The following is a 26,297-nucleotide window of genomic DNA, read 5'->3' on the forward strand; positions in this document are numbered from 1 at the left end:
TACATTTTATAGCGCACCCAAAGACTTTCGTTTTTCCAGGAAGTTGAGCGCGTCCTTTGCCAAAACTTGAGGCGAAGTGACGGCCACAGCTCTCCATGTTGTTGCTGCTGCTGCTGCTGCTGGTGGTGGTGGTGGGGGTGGTATCAGAATGTGGAATTCAGGAACTCAAGCAGCTCGGCGCGGTTCTTGTCCCTCTGGTGGCATGAGAGGGTAATGAAGGCAAATAGTTAAAAAGAGAAAAACACGCACATCCGTCTCAAAAAGATTGGGTGCAGGACCAGAAAAAATACCATGAAAAACTGAAAGAAAAGTCAGCGACACCAAGCTCCCGTTGCTCTTTTTTTAATGTGACGTTTTGGGCAGCATGCCCTTCATCAGAATACTGCCTGAAACGTCACATTAAAAAAAGAAAAACGGGAGCTTGGTGTCGCAGAGTTTTCTTTCAGTTTTTCAGGGTAATGAAGGCAAGACAGGAAAGATGACAACGATCAATAGAAGATATGAGGCCTTTACAGTCACAAGCAGAGTGGTATGAAGTAGAAGTAAAAGTACTCATGTAATTACAGATGTAACTTCATGCTTTCAATTTGTAATATCATGCTACTGATGATGCTGTAACTACATATGTAAAAGAACTTCTACTTTACACGACTCTGGTCAGAAGTGTCAATATTAAAGCAGACCCAAGTGCGAGCATTTGAAAAGGCCACTTATTAAAGTAGAGCTTTGGTCTAAATGAGACAGTGCTATACAACGCAGACCAAATTGTGAACCTGCACCTAACTACAGGACATGACACATGAAGCACAGTAACAGCAGTTTAGACCAGCGTTTCGCAAACCTTTTTTGTCCTTGCGTACCTCCCTACGGCAAATGGCATTTAGTCCTTATGCTGCCAAATGCTGGAACCAGCTTCATGTCCAAATTAGAACTGGCCCTTTGGTCATAGTTAGTAGTAGTCTACTGAATAATACTTTCTAGAATATACACTCTTTCTTCGCTCTTCTCTTCCTTTCGCTAGCACAGTGATTCTCAAACTGTGGGCTGGGGCCCACTGGCGGGCCCTGAAGGTATTACAAGTGGGCCTGCACTACCTTGGACACTTCAGGGTTTGCCCAACACAGGACAATACTGTAACTCACTACACCCCGCCTCAGCTACCTCACTTATCTTACTCCCTGGAATAGTAGTTGTGAACTACTTTACTTTTGCATTTTTATTCTCACTGGACTATCTCACCCGCTGGAAAGATACTGTGAACTGCCTTGATTTTTTACCTTAATTTTTAATTTTAACTGAGGGACTTCTAGAATGCACAATAATTAGAACTACTGTGGCTCTTTTATGTTTACTGAAGACGTTTATCTTGACTTTTTTTGGATATATGCAACTTGATACCCTACAAGGACCTTGTGTGTGTGTGTGTGTGTGTGTGTGTGTGTGTGTGTGTGTGTGTGTGTAATTGTGACAGCCGACACACACGCAGAAGAAGGCCCTGAAGAAGGCACTCATGCCGCTACACGTGGGCCTTGTTTTTAATATGCCCATGTAGGACCTGTCATATTAATAAAGACATTTTAATTTGGAGTGCCTTAGTCAGAGAATTCTCTCTCATTTTTTGATCCTACAATCAAGCATTATTCAGAATTAAACTGAGTTCATTCGGAATTAAGTGTCCCATGTAAAGGTAGCCAGTTATAATGCTAGTAGATTACCTGCTTGTCTTTCTTTGTCTTTTTGACTTTCATCTTGATCTTCTTCCCTGAGATCATGCTGAACTTGCCCTTCTTCTTCCTGTCCTTCAGGTACTGTGAGGAAAACATAAAAGGGTATACCATTAGACTAGAGGGGACACAGCGATTTGAGGGGACCAGGGGTGTAGTGGGCGCGGTACGCGGTGGTACGCAGTCCACCCATTTCTCGGTAGGTGAGATTTAAAAAAAACCTTCTGCCCATGTTTGAATACAAAAAGGAATGAGCACATAGCAATATTGCAGGTGATGGACCAAACAGATGAAAACGGAGAAGAATGACTGTACGTCAGTAGGAGGGTTTTGACATGATAAGTTCCCTAATTATTTGATGACGTCACAAATGGTGTACCCCACTTCAAAAATCCCCACTACACCACTGGAGGGGACACAGCAATTTGCAACAGCACCTGCAAAACGGCAAGTGCAGCTTCCATCTTGTATAGGTAGATGAAACAAGCTCTTCAGTCGAGGCAAATCAATGGAGAACACGCCCACCTCTGTCAATAAAGGACTAAAACTGTGTCAATATGAAGTGACACATTACTCAAGGACCAGGATTTTAAATGCTAGGCTAAATAACCACTTGAATCATGCGAGTTGATAAAATACATTTGAAATTCAGCTTGTGTTAATTTTGTAGATATTTAGAAACACATTTCAACTATTGTCTTTGTATAGTGTGTTGATGGAAATATTCACATTATTAAGCCATTCTTCGCAGAAGTGAGCTCCCTTCCACATTAATTTCCATTTCTCAGGCCTAGAACCACCTCCAAACAATGGATGCCACCCCAAGATTGCAGTGTGAAAAAGTTCACGTCTAGTCTAATGTTCTACCTCTATGGAGTTCTGTTTTGTAGAATTCTTGCACACCTCCTTTGGCCAGCTGCCTCGGAGTGGAACCACTGGGTCACCAACGTTTAAGACAAGAAAGCTCCCGCACACTGTTCACATTTGCAGTTTACTTACCACATTTTGTAAACTCTGCAAATGTGGACAGAGTGCGGGAGGGTCAAAGACAAAATGAAATTGTCATTCAGTGTAACGGATACCTTATTCTGACTGTAACTGTAAAAACATGACTCATTTTATTTTTTTAGTGAATTCATGAAAGCCTCGGCTGTCATCCATTCACTTGAAACAATTTAAAAATCATGTTTTTTTTACCGTTACAGTCAGCAGAAGGTATCCGTTACACTGAATGACAATGCCATTTTGCACGTCTTTGACCCAGGAGCTTACTTGTCACCTACCTCTATGGAGGTAAGCCAAGCACGTAAATTACACTGTATGGAATCACACAGTCAGTACTGCACATAGGAACTCTTGAGCCACACAGAAAGACATGCTGATGCGGGACAAACACAAAACTGAAGGTACATTAGAATGTCATGGATCTAAGAAAGGACTGAAGGTAAAAAATGCTAAATGTGTCGTCACGTCAGATATTGACAAGTCAAGGGTAGCGTGAACAATACAACAGCATGTTGAAATCGAAAGGAATCCTCCTTTAACCAAGAGGCTTCAATTGTCCTTAGATAGTATGAAATAACATGATTGGACTGATTGGGCTTTAAATTAACACCAGTCAACTGGCCAAATGCTGGTGAAATTTGAGTTTAGCTTTTACCCATAAGGGAGTGTGCGTTTGGCTAGTAAGATTTAACATCTGTCAGCCATGTTGGCTGGTGATGAAAAAAAGTTCATTTAGAGCCCTGGATTGGGTAATTGCATCTGCAAGATAATTGAAAATAACGTATGCACACCAGGCTGCCGTTTCTTTACATTTAATGTGATGTTTCGGGCAGCATGCCCTTCATATGACTGTCTGATGAAGGGCATGCGATACCTGATCCTACAAAAGGGTTGAAACATATAGTCTATTCGCACACGTTGGCTCAAACTATTTTTTAGACTTATTGGTTTATTGCCACACTGCCTGCAACGGCCGCTTCCAAAGGGCTTTCACTCCGTGCAGTGATTGGGGTTGTGAAAGACTGACTGAAAGGCCTAGGCTAGAGATGCACCAGATCCTGATTTTTAGGTAACTGCCGGATACCGGATCCACTGCTTAAGATCCTGCCGGATCCTGTGGAAAAACCCTATTATCCTGCCGGATCCGGAACCGGATCTTGGATCCTGTGCATCTCTTGTTTTTTTTCTATACTGCAATTGTTTCTGCGCACCTTTGATATTTGTACGGGCCCAGAGGGCTCAGGCTCCTCCTCCGCCTTGGACTTCTTCTCCTTCTTCCTCTTGGTCTTCTTCTGTTTCTTTCCCTTCTACGAACCAAGGAGATCACAAATACATTAGGGTCAAAGACGTGCAAAATGGCATCCAGTGTAACAAATACCTTCTGCTGACTATAACTGTAAAAAAACATGACTCTTTTTATTTATTTATTGTTACAGGGAATTCATGAAAGCCTCGGCTGTCATTCATTCACTTGAAACAATTTAAAAATCAAGTTTTTTTTACAGTTACAGTCAGCAGAAGGTATCTGTAACACTGATTGACAAAGACGTCTTTGACCCATTAGCAAGGAGATCACAAATGCATTAGGGGTGTGCTTAAAAAAAAATCGTCATAACAAGGCATTGCGAAACTTGTTTTCACAATATACTACATCAATACTACAAATGACAATGCATCGATAAATGAATGATAATAAAATTTGCCACAGATTCATTTTGTTCAGTAGAGATTCAATATTTTCTGTTGTGATGGAAGCCCTCTCCCAGATGCTAAAATGCTTAATACAATAAATTGACTATTGAATTCAACACAGTAATTACACTTTTGCTGAAGTGAATAACACAATGCATCACACTAGTACTTGAATCATGATGCACATTGAATAATGAACCCTTTGCCGATACCCACCCCTGACATGGATGCAGATTGGCCTTGTTAACACGCATCACAATATATAACGCATAAGTGTGAAATCCTATGCCAACAGTCACCTTTTTATGATGTTTCTCCTTTTTCCTCTTCTGTGAAGCTTTCCTTGATTTGCTGTGTGAATCTGAACGGGACAGGAAATTACGTCACCATACACAGAAAGTCTCAAATGACATTTATTCACAGATGTTCTTTACGAGTCGAAAGCATTTCAACATGATGAGAAACACTTAAACTGGGGGGCCGTGAAAAGGTTTATTGAAATGCAACACACAAAAATATGACCGTGCTTGCACTGTAATTTGTCAGCATGTTACCTTTACATTATATGACATTATAATACTGATAATTCGGTTATATCAAGCTGACACTTTTATCCCAAACGCCGTAATTATTTTACAGGGTATGGGCCAATGGTTACAGCAATGTGGGGTTAGGTGCCTTGGTCACTAAATAGGCCTATATAAATATAAATATAATCCTGCATCACTATTACTTTCAACTGTGAGTGAAACATGTTCTGACATTACGCATTAAATGTGTAAATGTCTGTTGAATGTTTTGTGATGTGATTATGAAAATTATGAGGAGGTCCTTGCAATTTTTCGGCTCCATTAGGGCTGAAAACAGGTTGAGAACCCCTGGTGTAAATGTCGTCAATTGAGCTGGATGACTTGCCTCTACTGCTGGAGCTGCTACTTCTGCTGCGAGAGGATGAGCCAGATGAGGAAGACGAGGACGAAGAGGATGATGATGATGACCTCGACGATGATGAACTGGAGGACGAGGAAGATGAGGAAGAGGAACTGGAGGAAGAGGAAGATCTGCTTCGACTTCGTTTCCGCTTGCGATGGTCATCTCCTGTTGTAAACGACAAACAACAAAAGTGTCACGTCAGAGCAGGGTGAATGGTTAAAGGGGTATGCCACTATTTTGGGCCTTAATACAGTTAAAATCGTTGGCCAGGGTTTATAAAGGTGGTAAAGTGTCTTATTTTTCATGTTAAGCCAGGGTTTATAAAGGTGGTAAAGTGTCTTATTTTTCATGTTAAGCCGTTGTCTTGCTTTAAGACAAGTTAAAAGAGGGAGCATGTGGCTAAGCTAGTGAAAGTCAATGGATCCGTGTAGCATGCTATAATGCTACACGAATCCATTGACTTTCACTAGCTTAGCAACACATTCCCTCTTTTAACTTGTCTTAAAGCAAGACAACGGCTTAACATGAAAAATAAGACACTTTACCACCTTTATAAACCCCAGCCAACTATTTTAACTGTATTAAGGCCCAAAATAGTGGCATATTCCTTTAAAACACACAGCTGTCCTTGTGGTAGAAATTGGAAATGTAGAGCTACCGAGTCAGATATACATACCACTACTTCTCGATCGTTTTCGTTCCTCTGTTCGACTACTTGATTCACTTCGTCTTGACTTGGGATCCTTGGATGACTAGTGTGAGAAAACACAAATGGTAGAGAACTGAAAGTAAACCGCACCTTCCCATCGGTATTAATAAATGATAAATGATACTCTCTCTACTTCCATGCCTCTTACTTGAATGACTGTACTGGAAAACTAGCTACCAACTAGTTGTAAATACTGCACATTACAAATTGCTTACATTATATTTATTATAGTTTCACAATGATACCATCATGTCAGAATCGTCACAATAGGACATAACTGGAATGCACAACACTAGCTCTACCTCTTTTTAATATGTTCTATGTATGTCTGCTGTTGCCCAGTCATGCACTTTATTTGTTTGCATGTCTGTATACTCTAGTGTACGTATACTGTCTGTCTATGTCCAATTGTCTATGTCCACGCCTAGAGTCTAGAGTCTATGTCTGCGTGGGAAAGTAAGAAATGCAATTTCAATTCTTTGTATGACCACGCATGTAAAGAAATTGACAATAAAACCGACTTGACTTGAGCTGTCACTCTCCTGTTTGCAAGCAACAATGGGCAACAATAACAGAAGTGACGAAAAGACTCCCAAACTCAGGTCATTCAGCATAATATTAGCTAATGACTTGATTGGCAAATCAGTGTCACACAGGCTCAGCAAGTAGGCTTCAACTGAATTCAGCCGAAATTCACAATATGACACAAACGAAGTCAGCAATCTAGAACTAGGTTCTAATGCATACATGCATGCGCACAGCGATTGTTTTTAGCTTGCAATGCACACCCTGAGTGAACTATGTAGGGGATTTGGTCTGCAAATTGAGTGTGGTCTCTACCAGGTTTTAACAGTACAAAAATACAACAGAGCAATTTAAGATACAGCATTTTAACTACCAGAAAAATGCATACCAAGGAGTTTACTTGAATAAAAGGATGTAAGAGTAGCCAGCTATCAACAGGATATGCTAGCTGTTCCGTTCTTTGTCTTCGGTTATATCACGAGTGAGTTATCATTACGTGCACTTACTTACCATGGTTGATTTTGTCCAAACGTGCTACGAAAATGTGGTTAAACCAACGAGCATAATTTACACCGGGTTGTTTACTGTTTTCGTTACATTGACCGACTGTAGCATAAGCTCTGGTTAGCCACATACAAGCTTGGTGAAGTCAGGAACATGATCCGCAAAATCCTGTTTTCAAAATAAAAGTCAGAGATTTCATCGTACCCCCGCACACGCGTGACTATTCGTCCTCTGGGCCTATTGTTTTACAGCAAAATGTGGCAAATATGTCCAGTTCAAATTTACATACAACATTGCGCGTCAGCACAATCAAAAGGTAACGAAACTAAAAAGTGAATTAATGAATGCTAATTCGTTTCAGGTGAAATTATTGTTTGGACTTACTATTGTTTGAACCAGCACTGACCAATCATTAGGCCGAGGTCTTTAATATCAATCACATAGGTCAAAGACTGAAAATATTAGTATTTTTAGGATACAACATGTAATCATACTTCAATGCATTTATTTTAATGATAGACCAAATGACTTACTGTTTCTCGCTTCACAGTTCCAATGACTGAATGTGCACTCCCGTCCTCCCTTGCCTGCTTGTCACCTCACTCATGATGATGTCACTGACGCCAGAAAATTAATTCAATATCTTCCAAAAGCATAATTCTAATGTTATTTTCTCATTTATAATTGGGATGGTTAATGAAAAACAGTACCCCAAAAGTTGGTGCGGCTAGGCTGACAGCTGGGAAACTGTTGTTTTCTCCACGGAGGCTGGGCCAGGAGGAGGCAGGGCAAGGCCACATGCACAAGTGGAGGAAGGGAGTCTGCATTTTGGAATGTAAATTTAGAGAGCTGATAACAGCAGATCGCCAATCCTGTGCTGATATGATATGACCCATGGACAATACAGTAGCATAAAATTACAACAATATTTAGCTAGTCTGCTGCTGTTGTTGTTACAGACACTGTCGGCGCTAGACATAGACAGACAAGGCCTAGGGCAGTGGTTTTCAAAGTGGGGTCCCGGGACCCCTGGGGGGCCGCGAGGGGATGCTAGGCTGCGGCAGGTTGGCAGGGAAAGTATTATGAAATAAACTCAATAATTTAATAAATTAAATAACTTGTTAGCCAAAAATAAGCTAAACAATCCCAGTGGAATCATTTTCCTCTTTACAATCGTTTACATTTTTGTGCTTTCTGTAGTAGGCCTACTTGAATGGGTTTAGGGCTTCACCAACTTCATTGAGTTGTGAAACCGGGTGCACAAAAAATGAGTGTGTCACGGCTCATATCAGGGGGGCCTTGGCTGGAATCTACCAGCATATGGGGGGCCTCGTCAAGGTAAAGTTTGGGAACCCCTGGCCTAGGGTGCCAAATTTGTAAGGGGCAGCCGAAAGCCCCACCAAGTTACAACATCAAGTGAAATAAAACATTAAGCATACATTGCCAATGACTGTTCATGAGCATTCAGTAAATATAGTAGATACTAGATCAGCTGTGCTCAATCAGATGTACCACACTGTGTTCAGAGATGCCAATTTCTAAATGCATGCATGAAAAGGAAAGGGGGCGTTCGCCAAGGGCACCAGGTTGACTAGAATCGGCCCTGGTTACAGACCCTCTCATCAAAATCCAAAATATAAAATCAGAAATACATTAATGAAAGACGAAAGCAAACAATACTAATTTGACCCTGCAACAGTAAGTACATATTTGTCAGAGTAACTTGAGGAGTGCCAACTGCCTTGGTCTTTCTCTCAAATGAAAACAGTGGCAGGTAGGCTACTACCTGCTTTCATGGGTTAGCCTGATTATCTTCGACGTTCAAATCTCTTCGAGACTTGTTCTGACCAAGAGCATAACAATCAACATTTCCCAAACGGTATGGTTGACAAAGTGAAAGGAGTCCCCGTATTTTTGGGAACTCAGAAAGTACTTGCATTGCTCTTGACCTGACTTAGTTGCAACGCAGAAGGTGTTGCGTCACTAGGAGGGCATGGGTCACAAGTCAATCGACGTTTTTAAGGCAGGCTCTGCACTGTCTTGAATTTGTTTTGCCCTGTCTTGGTCTTGGTCTCGACAGGTCTGTCTTGGTCTGGGTTTGGGTCTTGGTCTCGATATACCCTCTGGTCTTGGTAATGTCTTGGTTTCGGACTGAGCGGTCTCGACAAGGCCTACATCCCTGGCGGTGGGGAATCCATGTCTCGAGGGCCGTTTACGGCTCTAGAGGCCGGTTTATCTGGCCCGACATAATTTCAATGTTATGCAGCCTCACATGAAATATAACATATTTTGTAAAGGAATCTTAGAAATTACATTTGCAATACAATTAAGTTATATTCAGGGGACCAAGGTGGGGTCTGTTTTAAAGCTGACTGCCTTCAATATAGGCCTAAAGTGCACGGGGAAATGCTGGTTTGTGTTCATAGTGCAGTCCTCGGAGGACTTTGACGGCCCTTGGAGGAATTTTAAGTGGCCCCTCGAATGAAAAAGGTTCCCCACCTCTGCGCTACATGGTTGCGTTGGCAAATTATGGACAAAAGTCGCGGGCTTCGACTTTCCCTGTGTAGGCCTACTGCACCCAGCCCTAAAAAAGTAGTCTGGATTGCCAGGTACTGTATAAGGAACACACATTCATGGAAAGACCACAGATACATAATTAGGTAATAGGCAATACACATGTTACACACTGGTGTGTTATTAAAAAAAACACACAAAAAAAACCTCCATGATTTTTTGGGGGATATATAAAATAACGATATTTTGGTATTAGGTATTTTGGTATTTTATTTGGATCCCCATTAGCTGATGTAACCCATCAGCTACTCTCTCTGGAGCAAGCAGTCATCCCATCACTTTTCAAAGCTGCTACCATCATACCCGTGCCGAAGAAATCATCACCATCATGCTTCAATGACTACCGTCCTGTAGCACTGACGCCCATAATCATGAAGTGCTTCGAACGGCTAGTCCTGTCACACATCAAAGCCACCCTACCCCCCACCCTGGACCCCTACCAGTTCGCATACCGAGCCAAGCGATCCACGGAGGATGCAATCTGCTCTGCCCTCCATCCAGCCCTCACCCACTTGGACAATAAAGACTCATATGTGAGAATGCTGTTCATTGACTTCAGTTCAGCATTTAATACCATAATACCACAACAACTCATCAGAAAACTGGACAAACTAGGTTTCAGCACCTCCCTCTGCAACTGGCTGCTGGACTTCCTGATGCAGAGACCACAAGCAGTACGGGTAGGGAATAACACCTCAAGCACCCTGACCCTGAGCACGGGGGCTCCGCAAGGTTGTGTTCTCAGCCCCCTGCTGTTCACGCTGCTGACACATGACTGCACAACGACCCACAGCACTAACCATCTAGTGAAGTTTGCGGATGATACAACACTGGTGGGCCTCATCACTAAGGGCGATGAGACCCACTACAGAGAAGAAGTAGACCTGCTGGCCAGATGGTGCAAAGACAACAACCTCCTGCTGAATGTCAACAAGACCAAGGAGATTGTTGTCAACTTTCAGAGGGTCCAAAAACAACTGCCACCACTGACCATTGACGGTGATGCTGTGGAGAGAGTGAGCAGCACCAAGTTCCTTGGAGTGCACATCAGCGACGACCTCTCTTGGACCACCAACACTACATCACTGGCGAAGAAGGCCCATCAGCGTCTCTACTTCTTGCGCAAACTAAAGAAGGCAAGTGCTACACCCTCCATCATGACAACATTCTACAGAGGAACCATAGAGAGCGTCGTGTCCAGCTGCAACACAGTGTGGGGAGGAAGCTGCACGGAGAAAAACAGGAAGACACTCCAGCGTGTTGTGAACACAGCTAAGAAGATCATTGGAGTACCACTCCCCTCCCTGCAGGACATTTACACCGCACGCCTCACCCGAAAAGCACTGATGATCATCAAAGACACAAGCCACCCTGCACACAAACTGTTCAGCCTCCTGCCCTCTGGAAAGAGGTACAGGCGCCTCCGTTCCCGTACCACCAGGCTTGCAAGCAGCACGATGCATCAAGCAATCAAGATACTGAACACTCAACCCACTCTCCCTTCACTGTCAGCCTCTAGCCAGCCAGGCCACTGACAACGCTCCCCCCCTCATCCCCACCACCATATCTGCGACTGAACATTCCACCTGCACTACTACATCTGTGACTGAACTTTCAACCTGCACTAACTCAAAACATACACATGCACACACACACACACACACACACACACACACACACACACACACACACACACACACACACACACACACACACACACACACACACACACACACACACACACACACACACACAAGCACACTGCACTTTCTGCACTAAACCCAAACATACACACACTGACACACAACTCATACTCACACACATACACACACACACACACACACACACATACACAGGTACACACACACAGACGCACACCGCACTTTCTACCTGCACTAAACACACACACACACACACACACACACACACACACACACACACACACACACACACACACACACACACACACACGCACACGCACACAAAACACATACAAACACACACACACACACACACATACTGCTGCTGGTGTATTTAATAAAAACCTTTTTTAATTATTTATTTCTTCAAATGCTACTATTACTATGTCAGAACGCTATAAAGGACTTTTAGAAAAAGAACAACAAAATACCTCCTCTTAATGTATGTTCTCTACAAGTCTTCTGTTGTCCAGTCTTGCACTTTAAATGTCTGTATGAGCAATGTCTACGTCCATACTGTCTATGTCCATGTATGAGTACTGTCTATGTCTATACTGTCTATGTCCTTAACTAGATTAGTCTATGTTTGCATGGGAGAGCAAGAAACGCAATTTCAAATTCTTTGTATGACCAGTGCATGTAAAGAAATTGACAATAAACTTGACTTGTGTGCGTACTTGTGTACTCTTCCTGGGGTCCACACAAAACATATAACAGACAAGACATATACATACAATACTACAGACATGAATAAACACAGGAAAATATGTAAACATACAATACAACAGATATGAGTCAAAACTGGAAAAGAGTTCATTCTTTCCCAGCGTTCCCCCTATCGTTCCCGATAGTGGTAAGCTTAATGTTCAGAGGTGCAGTAGATTATAATAATGCAGTTTTTAACTTAAGGGAATATTTTGGTGTGCCTAGCTATTCAATTTATCCAAATTATTATTATGCCTTTCCACCCATCCTGCCACTGCCCCCTAGCATCCCCTCGCAGCCCTCCAGGGGTCCCCTGCCCCCAGTGGTGTAGTCTACTTTTTTGAAGTGGGTATACTGTATATTCGAGCATTTTTTGAAGTGGGTATACTGTATATATTTATGCTATTCTAAACAATGGATCAATCAATTTTAAGTGGGTATACTAAAGCCCCTGAAATTTAGAAGTGGGTATACTCCGTATACCTGCGTTCTATGTAGACTACACCACTGCCTGCCCCCACTTTGAGTACAACTGGTTTAGAGAGAACGCTGTGCCCTGCCAGTTTCACTACAGTTTATTGGCCCCCAGATGGCACTAAAGGACCATGTATGTTGTGTTCCTTTCCTCTGGCCTTGATTAATTCATTCATGAATGCAGAAAATATACAGCGTCAAGGTGCGCTTTGTTGAAAACAACAGAATGAGGGACACGTTTTAGAGATTTAAACAAAGTCCGTTGAGTTATATTGAACCAAAATTAAAATTCTGTAATAAAAAAGAGATATCAAAACAACAGAGAGAACAGAGAACAATCCTCCTCATCCCCCCATATCGCACCCTGCATAAAGCAAATAAGTGTGTGTGTGTGTGTGTGTGTGTGTGTGTGTGTGTGTGTGTGTGTGTGTGTGTGTGCATAAATATTTCTACATATTAACGTGTATATGCATTTTTAATGCTTTGTACTGTACTTGGGTAGTAAGTGATTGGGCATTCATGACGCTCCACACTTCATACGTTTTTATTGGGGGAACTAGGCCTGTAAACTATTGTAAACTGTAGGCCTGTAAACTATATTTGGGGTTTGGTGTATTAACGCCATAGATGTACTCGACTACTTGGGTAGTAAGTGATTGGGCATTCATGATGCTTCACACTTCGCAAGTTGTTATTGGGGGAACTAGGCCTGTAAACTGTCACACACTTAAAGGGACAGTTTGGTCAATTTCAACATGCAGTTGTATTGCTCACGCTACCCTTGACTTGTCAGTACCTGGTGATGCCACATTTTTCGGCTCAGCCCTTTCCGAGATATGAGCAATTCTAATGGGGGCAGCGTTTGTTTACATTTTTAAAAAATGAAACATAGGCCAACTCCAAATATTTTCCCAAAAGGTACTGCTGTTAGCTAGTTGTCTGCTGATGTTTTATAACCTTTTGGATGTTTTTGGGAATAAATAAAAATGTTTTTTTGAAATGTAAACAAAGAGCTGCCCCCATTACAATGACCAGGATCTCGGAAACGGCTGAAGAAGAAGAAAAAAAAATCTCAGGCACTGACAAGTCCAGGGTAGTGTGAGCATTACAACTGCATGTTGAAATTGACCAAACTGTCCCTTTAATGATTGATGTCGCATCTAATGAAGTCACATCACACGACAATACAACCAGAATAAAGAGGGAAAGAGCAGAGGCACTCTGAGATTTGAGAGAAATGTAAAAAAGCCTTTAATGTAACATGGCAAATGTTTTGGCCTACGTGTTCCGGCCATGTTGGCTTTCATCAAGGCATAAACCTAGACGATAGAATCTAGAATACATCAAAACATCTGGTGAATTCAGAGAATCTTTAGTAAACATCTTTAACAAACATGTAATTGTCATCCATATCACACCCCAGACAACAGGTTAAATCAAAAAAGTGTACAAAAGAAGAAAAATAAAATAAAATAAAAGATAAGACTTCACATCAACTTCAAGAATTTTCTTTGAAAATGTTAACATAAAAGTACAGATACTAAAAATGTCAACAAAAAAAAAGAACTGAGAAGCACACAAGGCTCATGTCAAAATCTGTATATTGTAGCTGAAAAATAACAAAGAAGTCAGGGGATAAAATTGGAGTTGCAGACGTTTCTGACCTTGTCCATTTTCAATGTCTTCTCCTGTTTGGTTTCCCTCCACATCACAGTACATACACGACTGTCCATATATTCATTCCTTATTTGCACAGGCCTCATTGTACTAAGAGCTCTGAGTTACACATGCGCCATACATGTACTGCATTTAAAATAACTTGCGCCAAGGACAAGTCACACGATATGACACAGAAGCAGAGTGGCCAATGTTTCTTTGAACGCAAAGGTCAAACAATTACTTAACTTGTATAAGAGAAGAATCTTTTGTGCAAACACGCCGTGTCAAAATCAGCTTCATGCTTTTTTTAAACCATGGGTAGAAGAGGGCATATATCACAGGATTGAACATAGAGTTGAGGTAGAACAGGACCAACAGGCTGTTTATCACATCATTTAAAATGTCACTCTGAATACTGGCAGCCATGGAAGCACACATGTAATAGGGGACCAAACAGAGCAGGAAGACAGACACGAGTATTCCAAGCACCTTGGCAGCTTTTCTCTCCGATCGTTTGGGGACATTGTGAGTGTGTTTGTTGTTTGGATTGCCCTGTGTGTTAGCTGCCCTAATGGCATTGGTGTGTTTTCTAGCAATGGCAAAGATTTTCAAGTACAACACAAACATGACGGAGCACGGTATGGCAAACACAACCACCAGGTCGACAAAGAACCATATTTCATTCACGATAATGAGGCACTCGCTTGGGCACAGGGTAAACGAGGTGGTGAAGAAACCATTGTCATACAGGAGAGCAAAGTTGTAGCCAAAGGAAAAGAGCCAGTTCAGCGAGGCCACAACAATGCCGAGGTTCACCGTGACTCTCTTGGAATACAGGAAAGGATTGCTCAAGGCCATGTAACGGTCCACAGCAATCAGAGCCACGTTGTGGACGGAGGTGCTGGTCAGGTGAAACGCTATTAAAGTGTAGAAGGCACACATGGTGCTGCCGAAAATCCAGCACGACTCTATGAGCCACAGGAAATACAGAGGCATCACAAACACCCCCACGCATATGTCGGCTACCGCCAGGGACAGGATCAGGATGTTAGTCGGCGTGTGAAGCTGCTTGAAGTGACATACGGATGAAATGACGAGCAGGTTGCCCCACACGGTGATCATGATCACAGCTGCTGCGGAGACGCATCGTGCCACATAGGCTGGGGTGGCGGCAGCAGTGTTCTCCCCTGTGCAAGAGGTGCAGTTGTCTACGAGGCTGCTGCTGCTGCTGTTGTTCCCAGACCTGTGTCTGTGTGTCGCAGCGTGTGTTCGCCCAAGGATGAGCTCCCTAGAAACTGTAGCAGAGTCCCATGACATGATCAGACACACTCTGAACGAACCCAGCATACCCTGCCTCGCAGCAAAGTATTTATAGTGTTTTAAACACATAGATCTACGTGTCCCTCCTCTGAAGTAGTTTTTTTTCAGCACTCATGATGTAATGGCTAAAGCTGTGCTGTCCAAGCCAAAATCAAAATCTTGGGCAAAGTCTTGTGCCAAATTACTTATTTATATATAAAAAAAAACACACACACACCCAAAATTGATACATACACACTTAAAATTTAAATTTCACAGAAAATTGTTCCCCTCCTTATGGTAGTTGAAATGTGCCTGCACATATTCTGCCGTTATGAGTATAAGATGTGACTACTGATGCACTCACTGTATATTACGAAACAGGATTCAAAGTGTTTTGTGAATAAAATCAAAAGGCTGTCGTTTTCAAAACATTAAATCAGTTAATAAGATAGAACATTTTGCAAAGACAACATATCAGTTGTTTAAGTTAAGCAGAATTATTGTTCTTTTTCGGTCTTTCGTTCAGACTACTCTCTATGGGGAAACGTTAGCCTAGAAATCTAGACGCCCCTAGCGACCGCAAATTGAATTTGCACCCGGGGGCAGTCTAGCGGACCCCGGTCGTTTTGCGAGGCTGAAAGTTATCCAATGACAGGGCCAATCAAATCGCGAGGGGGGCCGGGCTACCTAGTAAACACAGGAAACTTTCTAAGAAGAAACATGGTGGCCGTCCGTGCTACGTATAGCACAAAAGTGTTTACTTAATTTAAAAAGCCTGGATGATAATACATTTCGTGGCTGACATGGATTGATGTAAAAATACACCATGAACTTATCGGACACAAATAGATCACAACACATTACCATTTGATCATTCAATGTTTTAAGCTAGCTCGGTAAGCTAATTTGAGCATTTTACAGAACCAGATAGTCACACGCTATTATCAGACCACTACTGTAGGTGTAGAATGAAATTGCTGCCCCAATTTGTAATAAGACACATGCCATTAAAAACGAGACATTTGGGAGCTTTAAAAGTCTTTGAGTAACTTACTAAATAGATGGGAATGACAACTAGTCTACCAAGCTAGTTGCTAGCCAACCGGTCGTCAATAACACAGAGCTAGGTATCCAGCCTTGTATTATATGCCTGCCCCAAATTCTAATAAGATCCATGTCATTAAAAACGAGACATTTGGGAGCTTTGAAAGTCTTTAAGTAGCTTACTAAATAGATGGGAATGACACCTAGTCTACCGAGCTAGCGGCTAGCCAACCTGTCGTCAATTACACAGAGCTAGGTATCCAGCCGTGTATGGGTATACAGCTAGCTAGCTAACACCGAACATGCCATGTTGACAACAATCATAAATATAACAATTTAACAAACCCCAAATTGCTCAACATTTCGCTGGCTGATCAAGGAGGGCCATGTGGTTGAAAACGAGGCCTTTTTGAACTGTGTAAGTGAAAACACGATTTATTAGGAAACTTGTTTGTGGCTGTGGTGATCACACGCATTCACTGCTACGACGGCTCGGAGTTGCCGCCTCACCTACAAAGGGGCGTGTCGCGTGTACGTTCTGAAAGACAGCTGTGACGTTACACAGAAGTGTGCGGGGATTGGTTGTTCCACCATCCTGTTGCGTGGCGTTGAGTGCCAAGGCATTTTGATAGACAACCGTTTATCCCGCCCACACTCTCTCCGAGCTCACCCAGACCCCTGTACAGCTTTTTGCTGTATGGGTCTGGCTCGCCGGGCTAGAGAAACGTCCTTGCAGAGTACAATTCTACCGAAAACGTATAAAATCCTGCCGAAGGCCACTTGCTGCCGGGGTCTGCTCGACGCACTATTGATCCGATGCGTCAATGTTCCGAACATTTCCCATTGATCCTACAGCACTTAGTCTCACATAACTTTTTACCAATGAAATGAAACCCTTTGTCCCGACAATCCAATGTTCCGACCAAAAGCTGCTTTAGATCACCGTCATCTCTGACAGCCTGCACAGTGGTCATAATCATGCAGCTGTCTGTGACAAGTTAGGTTTAGGGAAAATTTTGGTCAAGGCACAAATTCAAAACTCAGAAATATTGCAATAGCCTAGGCCAGTGTTTCCCAACCAGGGGTACGTGTACCACTAGGGGTACGCCAGCACACTGCAGGGGGTACGTGGAAAAATGAAAATTTAAAACATATATGGAGCTTAGTTACATTGGGATGGAGAAAGCGATATAGAACTTGACTTAGGGGGTACTCATGGCACAACGAAAAGGCTTAGGGGTACACAAGACAAAAAAGGTTGGGAAACACTGGCCTAGGCCTACTGACAGGTTAGGGTTAGGAATGGTTTTGGGAAGGGCACAATTGCAAAACTTGGCAACATTGCATTAATGAAAGGTTATGTTTAGGGGTGGTTTTGGTAAGGGCACAGCTAGACCGACTCAGACGGCATCTATGTGCTCGTCGCAGCGCATGCAGCTGAAGTCTACTTGGCACCGGGAAAAGCAGGACATACGATCTGGGATAATGACCAACCCCAAACAGCCATTGGTCGGAACATTGAGCGGCCGGAGCAAAGGGTTTAATTTAATTATTTCAAGTAAGTGGGCTGTAGGATCAATGGGAAATTTTCGGAATATTGACGCGTCGGACCAAAGAGGCGTCGGAAAAATGACATGCTACCCTTGCTGCCTCCTTTCCCACCGTCCGCGCCCATACGCACATCCTCTTCGTCCATTTCGCTTTCATGAGACAACACTGATTACCTCTCTCCCGTAGTTCAGTTTAACAGTCTGACTACGACCTTGCCGGTATGGTAACGGTTAAGGGCACTGAATTACTGAAGTAATTATCTACACATCATCTCAGCGAAACTCATCGAAATTCGCTTAAAGCGGCGGTATTTGTAAGGGTTTGAAGACCGGACCGAGGACTCCCGTCCTTCTTTGCTGGCCATCCATCTTACCTGGGGTAGCCATGGCTGGAGCCTGGCTTGACGGGAGTAAGATTAGTCTTGAGCTATTTCTTATTCCCTAGCCCTCATCATTTACTCCATAAACGTTGGGCTACAACGGTCAAAGGTTTTTTGCATCGGCAAAAAGGTTAATTGTTGGTGTTGCCATACTTTGGTTTAGCATGACAAAAGCATTAGCCACCTCTGGGGATAGCAGTTAGCACTTCAGTGTTCTTAGCCCGGGCCGCATCCACCTGTGTCGGGTTATCTGTTTGTGTTTGTGGGCTTCGCCGTGAAATGCTGCATTTTCACTAGGGAGAGGGAAATGGATGTTGCCCTCTCCGCCTCTCCGAGGGCAAACCGATTGATACCCTATGGGCGGACGTTCGAACGGCCTCTCTCATTCTGAGGACATCTCGCTGTATTGCCCAGGCTTCGGGCTGGGCTATGGCTCTATCGGTAGTTGGCATGAGACACTCATGGCTCAACCTATCGTCAATGAATGACAGGACAAAGCGGCGGTCATGGGCCACCCTGTCTCTGAGTCAGGCCTCTCTGGTTCTACTGTGATTGATGCAATACAGCAACAATTCGAGGTAATGAAGAAGCAGCGGCCTGCATTTTAAGTCGTAGTCCCTCATCGTCAAGTGACATGTGCTAAACCTGCTCCAAACTACCAACTAGCCACCCCATTTGGCGCCGGCGTCCCCTCAGCGGTCTCAGCCTTCTACAAGTGCTAGCCGCAGGGATACTCCCCAGCAACCGCGTGCTTCGAGCCCAGCAAAGCATGTGATGGATCATTCAGTGCTGAAAGCTCCGCCTGCCGGTCAGAAGGAACGAAATAGAACTTAATTTTCACAGAAAATCGTTTCCCTCATTATGGTAGTTGAAATGTGCTCCCCCAGTTCGGCCTCACAGACCTGAAGAGAAGCATTGAGCTTCATGTGGAGTCACTGCAAGTTCTGCTGTTAGTGGAGGAGAGAGCAGTCTGATGCCGCTGAGATACCAGCCCACGCGCCGGACGCAGCTGAGACGCAACCCCCGAAAACCCGGCCAGAGGTCCGTCCGACCCCGACCCGCACAGAGGTCCGTCGGACCCTGAGCCGCCGAGAGGACCAGCCAAGACCCCCGAAGACGTCAATCCGGCCAGGACCCTCAAAGACGTCGCTCCGTCCGGGAGCCCCGAAGATGTCGCTCCGTGCGGGAACCCCGAAGATGTCGCTCTGTCGGGGACCCCCGAAGTCGTCGGTCCGTGCGGGAACCCCGAAGACGTCGCTCCGGCAGAGTCCCCCTGAAAACGTCACTCCGGCAGAGTCCCCCAAAGACGTTGCTCCATCCGGGACCCCGGTTCTGGCCGAGACTCCTGAAGACGTCGGTCCGTCCCAGGCCCCCGATCCAGCAGAGTCTCCCGCCGTGTCACCTGACCCTGACCCAGAGCCGGAGCCTGCCGCACCACCTGACCCAGAGCCAGAGTCAGATACGGTTTCCCCGGCTGAGACCTCCGACGCCGTCTCCCCGGCTGAGACCCCCAATTTGGCCCAGACCCCTGAGGACGATGCTCCAGACGGGACCCACAACGACGTTGCTCCGGTTGAGACCCCCCGATGCGGACGTCAACGCTCCGCCTGCCTGCCCTGACAGCCCCCCTGACCCGCCTAATGCCAGCCCCCCTGATGCCGTCCCCCCCTGATCTGCCTGCCCCCCCCCCCCGATCTGCCTGGCCCGCACACTGCCAGACCCGCCTGACGCCGGCCCCCTTTTCTGCCTGACCCCCCCCCCTGATCTGCCTGAGCCCCCCCTGATCTGCCTGACCCGCCTGATGCCAACCCCCCTGATTTGCCTGACCCCCCCCCCCGATCTGCCTGACCCCCCCCTGATCTGCCTGACTCGCCTGATGCCAACCCCCCTGATTTGCCTGATCCCCCCCTGATCTGCCTGACTCGCCTGATTCCAGCCCCCCTGATCTGTCTGACCCCCCCTGATCTGCCTGACTCGCCTGATGCCGGCCCCCCTGATCTGCCTGACCCCCCCCCCGATCTGCCTAACCCCCCCTGATCTGCCTGACCCCCCCCCCCCTGATCTGCCTGACCCGCCTGATGCCAGCCCCCCTGATCTGCCTGACCCCCCCCTGATCTGCCTGGCCCGCACACTGCCAGCCCCCCTGATCTGCCTGACCCGCATAATGCCAGACCCCCCCCCCCACCCCCACCCCCCGATCTATCTGACCCACCTGATGCCGGCCCACCTGACCCGCCTGACACCAGTCCTGCAGCTGTCGTTGCCCCTGAGGTTATAGCTGTGACTGGCGCAACCTCCCGAGAAGACGGCAGTCCTGCCCTGCCCATATGCAGCCACAAGGCCCTGCACTGTCTGTGAAGAAAACGCCGCCTCTGTTTTGCCTACTGCTACTCCTGGCTTTCCGTCCACCTGCCCAGATGTGCCCCTGGCCGCCGGCCCAGATGTGCCCTAGACCACCACCCCAGATGGGCCCGTGCTGCCCTGGTGTTCCGCAAATAAAGGTAATTACAGCATATGCATCAACACTGATACAACAGATATGCTGAGTTTGGATTTTCCAGTTGTTGCATTAAGCACCGAATGTACCCTGCCAGATTGATGGTTTTGTATAAAATAGTGCGTCAGTCTTCTCCCCTCACGCAAGTGTTTCATAATGTTATATTGGGGCGCCATTGGGCGCTGCCCCCTTGCACGAGTGAGGCATAAATGCAATTTTGTTGTGTGAAGTGAACACTTGTGTGCTGTGGAGTGCTGTGCCACAATAACAATGGGAGTTGGAGCTTCCCAGTTGGGGTTTCACTTCACTTCACTTATGAGGCTTGCATTACTCATCTTTTGTGCCACCACTGCAAGCGGTAACATATAGTACACTTCATAAGGGCTTTAGGGAAGTCAGCGCCCTGCTAGTTTCACTACAGTTAATTGGCCATTAGATGGCACTAAAGGGCCATATTGTGTTCCTTTCCTCTAGCCTTGATTCATTATATCCCCGAAACGCGGAGCATCTGGGATGTAATGGTTTTGCGTGCGCCGCCGCTGCTGCGTCCACCGCCGCCGTCGCGTTAGGTCTTTCGTGTTAACACGATAACCCGGATGGTTGGATTTGTCCCAGATTTGGTCTGTGAATGCTCTAGGGTAGGTTCATGAACTGATTCGAGTTTGGAGGTCAACACTTTCAAGAAGGCTGAAGTCAAGATTGCCAAATTTTTGTGTGGCCCATAACTTCTGACTGGGTTGATGGATTTGTCCCAGATTCGGCGTGGTAATGCTCTAGGGTAGGTTCATGAACTGATTAGATTTTGGAGGCCAACACTTTCAAAATGGCGGAAGTTTCATTTGGCCCATAACTTCTGACTGGGTGGACTGATTTGCCTGGTAACACCTTTTTTTTAATGTTTCACCATTTCAGTGTATCTACCACATTAGGAACAGTGTAATAACCAGTGTAACAATATGTAATACCATGTAATACTAGTGTAATACCAGTGTAACAATATGCAATATGTAATACCACTTACACACAAATATATGATGTAAGTACAAAATTGGTACATGGTGTTACTCTGGTATTACATGGTATTAAATATTCTTACACTGTTTATCTACCTAATGTGGTAGATCCTTTGTAATAGTGAACCATTAAAACAGTGTTACCATTTGCCCCATATTTTTGCTCCGTTTTCACAATAGTCGTTTGGTTTTAAGCCTATGCACGTCATTGATCTATTTATTGATATTAAATATATTTCTTTTATATTTTTTATTTAACATATAAGTTTATAAAAAGATGGACGGGAGTGGTGCGAATGATGGTGGACTGGAAGCGTCGAGTTTCGGGGATATACCTTTATGCAGTCGAAGGTGACTGCACAGGCCTAGTTCATTCATGAATACAGAAAATATACAGGGTAAAGGTGCGCTTTGTTGAAAACAACAGAATGTGGGATAAGATTGAAACAAATGTCAGTTTAGTTATATTGAACCAAAAGTAAAACTCTGATATAAAAAAAGGGATATGAAAACCAGAAGGAGGAACAATTCCCCTCATCCCCCCTCACTTACCGCACCCTGCATAAAGCAAATAAGTAAGTGTGTGTGTGTGTGTGTGTGTGTGTGCATAAGTATTTCTACATATAAACGTGTATATGCATTTTTAATGCTTTGTTCTTGGGTAGTAAGTGTGGGCATTCATGACCCTTCCCACTTCATAAGTTGTTATTGGGGGAACTAGGCCTGTAAACTATCACACACTTAAAGGGACACTGTGTGAGATTTTTAGTTGTTTATTTGCAGAATTCATGCTACCCATTATTTAATGTTACCCTTTTCATGAATACTTACGACCACCATCAAATTCTAAGTATTCATTTTGACTGAAAAAACTGCACTTTTCATACATGAAAAGGGGGATCTTCTCCATGGTCCGCCATTTTGAATTTCCATAAATAGCCATTTTTAGCTGCAAAAATGACTGTACTTGGGCCACACAAGAAAATATTAGTTTATTACTTTGTAAACTTTCATGTGAAGATCAAATTTGGCAATAGGCAGCCCCGTTTCAATGAGCAGCATAGTTGCAGTACCTTTTTTGACCATTTCCTGCACAGTGTCCCTTTAATGATTGATGTCACATCTAATGAAGCCACATCTGAAAATACATCAAGAATAAAGAAGGGAAGAGCAGAGGCACTCTGAGATTTGAGAAAAGTGTAAAAAGCCTTTAATATAACATGGCAAATCTGTTTGAAAACACATGGGCTTATACATGTTATGAGAAAAGGTCGCACCATGCATAGGTTTCTTCATTACACAGACGCGAGGAAGGCAGAACACCGAAACGCGTCTGTGTAATAAAGAAACGTATGCATGGCGCGACCTTTTCTCATTTTTAATTTTTCAGTTTTACAATATTTTGGTCAGCACCCTTAATAGAAAAGAAAAACTGTTGGGTGAAGCCTGCTCCAACCTTTATGAACTTATACATGTCATGGCAAAATCTGTTTAAAAACACATGGGCTTATACATGTTATGGCTGTGTTAGCCTTCATTACGGCATAGATCATAGAATCTCGAATACATCAAGAATATATGGTGAATTCACAGAATCTTTAGTAAACACCTTTAACAAACATGTTATTGTCATCCATATCACACTCCAAACAAAAGATTAAATCAAAAAAGAGTTTTTAAAAAAATCTGAAAGTGGAATTTGAAAAGATAAGACTTCACATCAACATGAAGAATTAGATACTAAAAATGACACACGCGCACACACACACACACACACACAATAACGAGGCACATAGGTATACGTATATTGTAGCTGAAAAATAACAAAGAAGTCAGGGGATAAAATTGGGGATGCAGACGTTTCTGACCTAGTCCATTTTCAATGTCTTCTCCTGTTTGGTTTCCCTCCACATCACAGTACATAAATGATTGTCCATTTGTTTCTTATTTGCACTCATTGTACAAAGGGCAGCGTACCTATGTTCCCCGGGTCCTATGTTCCCCTGTCTTTGTATGGGACCAGGGAACTTAGGACCCTTTTTCTAAAAAAGGGTTCTATGTTCCCCGCACTGTATGTTTCCGAATTTTCAAATTGTGCCCTTCCCAAAACCATCCCTAAACCTAACCTGTCAGTAATGCAATGTTTCTGAGTTGTAAATTTGTGCCCTGACCAAAACTATCCCTAAACCTAACCTGTCAGAGGTGCAACAACAACCTGCGCTTTGCCATGCAGCAGTCTACTTGGAAGCAGCGGGGAACATAGAACCCTTTTCTGAAAAAAGGGTCCTAAGTTCCCCGGTTGCGGGGAACATAGGACCCGGGGAACATGGGACTTGGGGAACATAGGGATGACCCCGTGCAAAGAGCTCTGATTTACCGCAGAAATACACCAGCGGCGATCTGAGCGAGTCGAGCGACGGAAGTAATTGACTTTGTATTGAGTCGTGCAACAAAAGCGATTCTGGAGACTAGAGCGATTTGCACGACGAGCGCGACAATTTGAAGTTGAAATCTTTTCAACTTTCTATGACGTGGTTCGGCGACAAGCCGACAAGCCGCGACAACCAATGAGTGTATAGAGGTCAGTGACCACAGCCAATGGGAATGATTGAATGCTTTGCCTTCTGCCTGTACGGACATACTCTAGTCTCCTCAATCGCTCGTATCGCTTGCTGCTGCACTCTGTCGCTTGAATCGCATCGCTGCTGGTGTATTTCTGCGGTTACACATGCGCCATACATGTACTGTATTTAAAATAACTTGGGCCAAGGACAAGTCACACATATGACATATGACATAGTAACAAGCAGAGTGGCCAATGTTTCATTGAACATTGAAGGATAAACAATTACTTTACTTGCATAAGAGAAGAATCTTTTGTACAAACATGCTGTGTTAAAATCAGCTTCATGCTTTTTTGAAACCATGGGTAGAAGAGGGCATATATCACAGGATTTAACATAGAGTTGAGGCAGAACAGGATCCCCGTGTAGTTGGTCACATCACTAAAAATGTCACTCGGGATACTGCCAGCCATTAAACTGCACATGTAATAGGGGACCAAACAGAGCAGGAAGACAGACACGAGTATCCCAAGCACCTTGGCAGCTTTTCTCTCCGATCGTTTGGGGACATTGTGAGTGTGTCTGTTGTTTGGATTGCCCTGTGTGTTAGCTGCCCTAATGGCATCAGCATGTTTTCTAGCAATGGCAAAGATTTTCAAGTACAACACAAACATGGTGGAACAGGGCAGCACAAGCACAATCACCAAGTCAACAAAGGCCCACATTTCATTCACAATAATGAGGCACTTGCTCGGGCACAGTGTGAGCGAGGTGGTGAAGAAACCATTGTCAAACAGGAGAGCAAAGTTGTAGCCAAAGGAAAAGAGCCAGTTCAGAGAGGCCACAACAATGCCGAGGTTCACTGTGACTATCTTGGAATACAGGAAAGGATTGCTCAGGGCCATGTAACGATCCACAGCAATCAGAGCCACGTTGTGGACAGAGGTGCTGGTCAGGTGAAATGTTATTAAGTTGTAGAAGGGGCAGACTGTGCTGCCAAAAATCCAGCAGGACTCTATGAGCCGCAGGAAATACAGAGGCATCACAAACACCCCCACGCATATGTCGGCCACCGCCAGGGAGAGGATCAGGATGTTAGTCGGCGTGTGAAGCTGCTTGAAGTGGCATACGGATGAAATGACGAGCAGGTTGCCCCACACCGTGATAATGATCACAGCTACTGCGGCGACGTATAATGCCACATAGGCTGGGGTGGCGGCGGTGGCCTCCCCTGTGCAAGAGGTGCAGTTGTGTACGAGGCTGCTGCTTCTGCTGTTGTTCCCAGACCCGTGTGTGTGTGTTGCAGTGTGTGTTCGCCCAAGGATGAGCGCCCTAGAAACTGCGTCCTATGACATGATCAGACACACTCTGAACGAACCCAGCATACCCTGCCTCGCAGCAAAGTATTTATTGTGTTTTAAACACATAGATCTACGTGTCCCTCCCTTTTTCAACACTGATGATGTAAAGGCTAAAGCTGTGCTGTCCAAGCCAAATTCACAGTGGGCCAAAATCGAAATCTTGTGTAACGTCTTGTGCCAAATTCCATATTTGTTAAAAACTAGGGCTGTCAATATTAACGCGTTAATCGCGATTAGATTAATAACATTCTTGATCGCGAATATTTTTTTTTAATCGCGATCAGACTTCGCCAGAATCTCCCCACTTCTACCGTCCATATGCAGCTCCTCTGTTAGTAGTCGGCTTAGCACTGTCTTCTTTTTGTCCCTTTTATGTATCCGT

At 44.4% G+C, this 26,297-nt stretch overlaps 2 protein-coding genes across 2 annotated transcripts; both read right to left on the bottom strand.

The window, feature by feature from the left end:
• Positions 1 to 14,374: 14,374 nt before the first annotated feature.
• Positions 14,375 to 15,341, bottom strand: LOC134468673 (trace amine-associated receptor 13c-like). The gene has a single exon (XM_063222564.1). It carries the CDS (start codon positions 15,324 to 15,326, stop codon positions 14,442 to 14,444), a length of 885 nt encoding a protein of 294 aa, XP_063078634.1. The 5' UTR covers positions 15,327 to 15,341; the 3' UTR covers positions 14,375 to 14,441.
• A 9,497-nt stretch (positions 15,342 to 24,838) lies between these two features.
• Positions 24,839 to 25,762, bottom strand: LOC134468674 (trace amine-associated receptor 13c-like). Its single transcript, XM_063222565.1, has one exon. The coding sequence runs from the start codon at positions 25,595 to 25,597 to the stop codon at positions 24,839 to 24,841; it is 759 nt and encodes a 252-aa protein (XP_063078635.1). The 5' UTR covers positions 25,598 to 25,762.
• Between the last annotated feature and the right edge of the window lie 535 nt (positions 25,763 to 26,297).

This window comes from Engraulis encrasicolus, chromosome 18 (genome assembly GCF_034702125.1).
Source record: "Engraulis encrasicolus isolate BLACKSEA-1 chromosome 18, IST_EnEncr_1.0, whole genome shotgun sequence".
NCBI lineage: Eukaryota > Metazoa > Chordata > Actinopteri > Clupeiformes > Engraulidae > Engraulis > Engraulis encrasicolus.

Excerpts from the sequence above, each read along its gene's own strand:
- LOC134468673 (XM_063222564.1), bottom strand. The coding sequence starts at position 15,326 with ATGATCACCGTGTGGGGCAACCTGCTCGTCATTTCATCCGTATGTCAC.
- LOC134468674 (XM_063222565.1), bottom strand. The coding sequence starts at position 25,597 with ATGCCTCTGTATTTCCTGCGGCTCATAGAGTCCTGCTGGATTTTTGGC.